Source organism: Phymastichus coffea, unplaced genomic scaffold (genome assembly GCF_024137745.1).
Source record: "Phymastichus coffea isolate CEN01 unplaced genomic scaffold, Cenicafe_Pcof_1.1 PCOF00122, whole genome shotgun sequence".
Classification (NCBI taxonomy): Eukaryota; Metazoa; Arthropoda; class Insecta; order Hymenoptera; family Eulophidae; genus Phymastichus; species Phymastichus coffea.
In genome coordinates, this window is record NW_026706933.1 from 23,323 (window position 1) to 29,334 (window position 6,012).

Genomic DNA, 6,012 nt, shown 5'->3' on the forward strand with positions numbered 1-6,012 from the left:
CTTTTTTTATAAGAGAGGAGGAGGATCAAGCTTTCAAGCAGTTAAACTGTGAGGATATTCTTTCGATGTAACATCTTTGACTTGTTCAACCTAAGAAAAGTTATGTAAATTTATGTGAAAATTTTTTTTTATAATCAATAGCTTATGAAACATATTCTAGATAACATACATGTGTTGTCTCACTCAAATTTTGGTTGTTAAAACATTTACCAAACATTGAAGTCATTGTCTTCATTAATCTAAAGAAAAGATAATTAGTTTTGCCTTTAACATAATCAAGATACACTTCTTACTACTTTTCAAAAAATTCCATTGGATCTTGAAGCTAGTAAATTAAGTTATACATAATTTTTAATTTCCTATATTTGAAGTGCAGAAACAATGACAATGTCATTTTTTTTACAATGGCATCTTTACTTGCATATAATTAAATTTAGTATTTTATAAAAATTAATGGAAAAAACAAAAACAGCAAAGTAGAATTTCTTTTATCGAATAATTCTTATTTAGATACATCATTAATTAAAATATGATTAATTTTTTCTACATTAGAATGAGAAGTGAAATTTTGTTATTGGAACTCAATCGCTCTGATATATAAAATAATTTTTATGAATTTAAAAATTTTTACTAAACTTATTTATAATAAATCAAAACATAATACCTTTTTGTTTTTTTGTTTTTTACATACTGGTTGACCATAAAGGATTATCATCAATATTATAAAAAAAAAAATTTTGTTAAAAATAAATGTACATTTTTATCTTGACCAAAAGTTAAAACTGAAACATTTACTATTTTATCAATGATTTTTTCTCTAAGTCCTCTTTTAATCTAATGATTTCTTGTAAATATTTCTAATCTGTAAATTCTTGATTCATATAGCCTTGAGCTATTACATTTTTAAAATAACAGCTTCATCTTAACAACAATAAATTTTGTCAAAATTATTTCAAAATCAATTATTTTATTTAACTAAACTCATTGTTTGCAAGATACACATTTGAATTAGATTGACTATTGTACATTATTAATCAAAACTGATTTTTACCAATTTTGGGTTTGCAGTTTTGCGTATGAAAATCTTTCTCAAAATATATAAGTCCAAGTGACAAGCCTTTTTTTCAGATCATAACAAATTAATTACCTCTCACAAATATTGTCATACCAAGAGAGGTGTCTTTAGTTATACTCTGAAATAATTTGTGTGAATTCACAATTTAATTATACTGCAATCATCACAGAAAATATCACAAGAGCTTTTCTGAAAGCACAAGAAGATTATGACTATATTTGTGGATTAATAAATAACAATAAATTCAAAGCAAAATGAAACGTTAAATTTCAATAAAGACAAATTTAATATTTTCGCAATTTTCAATATAAAAAAAATATGTATATAATATTAAATTTAATAATGTGCACACTTTTAATACAAAATATATGTAAAAATGATACACGTATAAATTTTTGATACAAATTATTATCACAACACTTTTAGAGTTGAAATATCAAGATAAAATTGAAACCTATTTAAAAATACTTTCCACATATTAGTATTAAAGCAACTTTATATTATAACTCTGATGAATGGCTATTATTGCCTTCATTGAAATCATTGCTTTTATGCTCTTTTAGAGATGAACATCTTTCTTTATAGTCATTGAATGCTAAAATAGCAACATTTCTACCACCTACAGCACTCATTTCCATGGCACTTGCAGCCCATTCTATAGCATTCAAGTAGTACATATAGTTGTCTATTTTGAATTTATCAAGTCTTGGAACAGTTGAGTAGCTAGGGTATGCTTTCCATTTCTTTTCCTTGACTTCATCAACCTTGAAATAATATTCATATATTAAATTTAGTAATTTATTAATTTACTGAAAGATTACAATGCCTAACTAAAATTAACACTTTATTATTATAAACTTACGTTTCGAAATAGCTTATTTATTAATGACTTGTTTATTTTTTCACGGCTGAATATTTTCCAAATATTCATTTGATTATTTTGCTTATTATCAACAGATGACAATCTCGATATAGAACTTATTATAGTTTGTTTCGGATTACAACTGAGTATTCCTCTGATCTCCTCATCCAACCCAAAGTAAGAAAAATTAGCATTTCCTTTAATGAACGTTGCATATGTCACTTGGTAATCTCCCGTGAATTTTAAATTTGAATTTTGAAAGTTATTGAAAGTTATAGGTGATTCTTGATCGCTAGTCATTGGAGCAGCAATAATAACAATGTCATATATTTTAGTAGTAAGTTGATCCTCATCTACAAACAAAGTAATATGTAAATAGAGATGAACAGGTTATTATATTTTACATAAAATTGAATAATATAAGAATAATATTATTTACTTTTTTTATGATAAAATAATTCATATTTTGGTGTATTATCTGTAATAATACGGTCTATTCTTTTCACAATTGAATGTATTAATGAAATTTGTTTATTCTTATAAATCAAAAGTTCTGGTACCTAGAATACAAATTTTTCTATAAATCTAGAATTAACTACAATAATATTTTATGAAACATATAAAAAGGAACAATATTACCTGTTTATTTCCACCATTCACTGCCCACAAGTTTGTTCCAGCACCAGCAACTGACACACAGCCTACGAAGGATTGCACATTTGTATCCTGTCCATAATTAACAACAAGTGTAGCTTCAACTAATTCATTTATAATCTTTTCATGGTAATTGAGTTTAATTAGATGATCTTTCATTGATGTTTGCAACAAATTAACAAATTCTTGATTCATAGCACCTATAAGTGCTGTCACATTTTCAAAACCAATTCCTTTATCTTGAAGAGAATATATTTTTTCAAAATCATCCATGATGGAATCTACATATCTATGTAGATAAAAGGGTTGCAAACCATATCTATAGATGAGTCTAATTAATGTAAGGATTTGATAGTTACTTTCCTGTACCACTAATTCTTTACCATTCCATATACCAAATCGATCATCATTAAGCAGATCATTTGAGTGTGTTGTGTTTAAGTTGAGTAATTTAACAAAATCTTGCATATATTTGTTTCTTGGATGTATAATTGCTCCGCCTGCTTCAAATTCTTTGTTTCCAAACTTTACAGTAGCGAGGCGACCTCCAACAATATTAGATTCAAAAATATCTATATCAATATTTTTATCAAAAAGTTCTGTTAAAAAATAAGATGCTGAGGCCCCACCAATGCCAGCTCCTATGATAGCTGTAAAATTGAAATAGATAAATTATAACCAACCCAATATTTTTAGTAAGTAGTGTTATGAATAAGTGAATAAATTTAACAATTTTATCAGTTATCACTTGCCTACTTTAGGTCTGCATATTTGGGAACAATAAACATTTTTAAAACTTATTACTCGAAATAAAAAAAAAAGTAATAAGAGCTTCTTCTGTAACATATTACATGAAAGTGGTAACTTCAAGTTCAAGTTATAATTTTGTGTGGATTCATTTGTGCGGTGAGCCTAGCGAAGTGTCGCCATGCGCACCCTACCGGCTCTCAAGCGTCTCACAGAGTTAGAGCTTAGAGCGCAGATTAAAACAGCGTTGGCACTTTGTAAATAGTTGATATATTTATGAAGGTTAACAGCGTCATTTATACACAAAAGCTTTGCACGCCTTAGTTACTAAAGTGCTTGCAAGCGTGCTCGTGAGAGTGAATTTTTTGCCTATCAAGCCGGAGCTGTTGCCGATTCGGATCCGGGGAGCTGAATGAGTCGTCGACTCGGTTCTTCTTCTTGCACTCCAAAAATGATAATGACCAGCCTCGAAGCAAGGAATTTCCTTGCTCGTCTGTCTGTACCGCCACAATTTTCTTTGACAATGTCACCATCACGACTTTGTTTACTATTTTAAAAAGCTACTATTAGTTTTCGTAACTTAATTAGGTACGGTATCGTCATTCTTCATTGTAATTTGTATGAACATGATTTGATCTAAAAAAAAATAAAAAATCAATAAATAACTAGAAGAATACAAACATGCCGATTGTTGGTAACAATACAATTTGGAAAATCGAAAAGTTTTTAAATTTAACAAATTAAATTAAGTTAAATTAAGTTTTTAAATTCAAAAAATTTCATATATGATATTACAAAACAATTAATTTTAAATATAATGAAGAACATTATTACAAATAATAAGATATGTATATGTATTAAAGTTTAAAAGACTACGATGTTTGTTCATAATTTTTCATTATTTTTTTAAAGGATCATATCATAATTTTTTTGCATGATAATTATCAAAAATATACTTATAAATAATAATTTATCAAACGAAATAAATTTCAAGGTAAATTGTCAAGCAGTAAATTGTTAGATACAGAATTGGAAATCATTGTGGCATTTTCTCTCCAATGATTTGGCTAAATGTTAGATATCGGGAATACGAACAAATTATTATAAATAAATTTATATGATATATCTATTCGTTAACATTCAAAGTCAATAATCTATCTAAATCCAAAGATATAAAAATACCAAGGCATTTCCATTTTTCCGGTGTGTCGATATTAGTTCTATATAATTATACAATTATCGGTACAATTAGAACTTGATGTTAATACATAAGTACATGTGTTACCAATGTTGCCAAACCTTTACCTCAACAAGTAATACATTTTTCTAAAAATATGCTCACTTTAGCTTCATTTTTTTGTAATTTCTTATAAAGTTATGCTTCAATAAAGTTAATAGTGAAACAAAACCATCAAACTTGAAGTTTGATTCATAAAATAAAAATTCAAAACTAACAAAATTAAAAAACTTGCACGTTTGAGTGAGACTTATAGATTTTTAAATGCATATTTTTATCTCCAAGGATCGAAATTATGAGTTAAAATTAAATCCACATATAGTTTACAACGTATTAGAATCTGTCAAATTGAATTTTAAACCCAGGTTAATGTTATCACTTACTGTTAAAATTCAACAGATAAGTTTTCTATACGACATATCTTATAGGATTTGCTTATGAATTTTTATTTTTGGTTTGATAGGGCATCACAACTAAATAGAACATTTTTGTAGGTTCCCGAAAAATGAATAAATCACTTTTTTTATAACAGATATATCCCATTTTTAGAGAATAACTTTCTCAATCATAAACTTATTTACTTATGTACACTGTTGCACCTCGAAGCATTTATATATAATTGAATTCCATAAGACTACTAAGACTTGCTATCAAACCACTCTTTAAGGATTTAATCGTTAACTCAAAATTTTCAAAAACATGACATATCCATTTCCTTTGAGAAGCCACAGATTTATTATAAATGGTACACATTACATAAATCATTGTACAGTTTGATAAGATTAAAACTCTAAATAACGAAAAATTTCACGTGTGATTCTTTGTAATCATTATTATGCCGGTACGTTAGTTTTCTGTTTTTCCTGAATCGACGCTATCTTATTAATTCACAAATTTATACAAATCTTATAAAATATTAATAATTTTATCACAAAATTCGGTAACATAACTTATAACGCATTCCACAGGATCAACCTAAAGCACATCGTGATTTCCGTATGGTGAGAACGACATCTGCGATGTCAATAAATCACACACGTTATTCGAATCAAAAAGCATTTACACTTATATATCGATTAGCAGTCGTCGCGCTTGGCTATTACGAAATGTATTCATATTGGATCAAGCATAATATGTACGAAACATGTCACTGGATAACGTTTTCATTTCGTATTACGTTAAGACATTATGTAAATTCGTCTTGCATGCTAATTAAAATTTAAATTGATCTAAGTAATATAAGTTTTTTCAAAAGCGTATTTAGATTCAAAATAAAAAGCATTGTACAAATAAAATTGACAATCGCAAAGAATATTCAGTGGGAAAGCAATAATCTTGTATCCAAATTATTTAATATAATCCTAGTAACAAAAAAAATTGGCATCCTCTACATAGCATCAATTTTAGTAAAGCCATTTGAGGCGTATATACGAACAT

General features: G+C 27.2%; 1 protein-coding gene across 1 annotated transcript; it reads right to left on the bottom strand.

Annotated features, from left to right (window-relative positions):
• Positions 1–1,002: 1,002 nt before the first annotated feature.
• LOC131671262 (prenylcysteine oxidase 1-like) lies at positions 1,003–3,966 on the bottom strand. The gene is made up of 5 exons (XM_058947551.1): positions 3,344–3,966; positions 2,577–3,241; positions 2,377–2,497; positions 1,938–2,290; positions 1,003–1,839 (listed from the first exon to the last, which is right to left on the bottom strand). The coding sequence occupies exons 1-5, from the start codon at positions 3,435–3,437 to the stop codon at positions 1,576–1,578; spliced, it is 1,497 nt and encodes a 498-aa protein (XP_058803534.1). The 5' UTR covers positions 3,438–3,966; the 3' UTR covers positions 1,003–1,575.
• Positions 3,967–6,012: the final 2,046 nt, after the last annotated feature.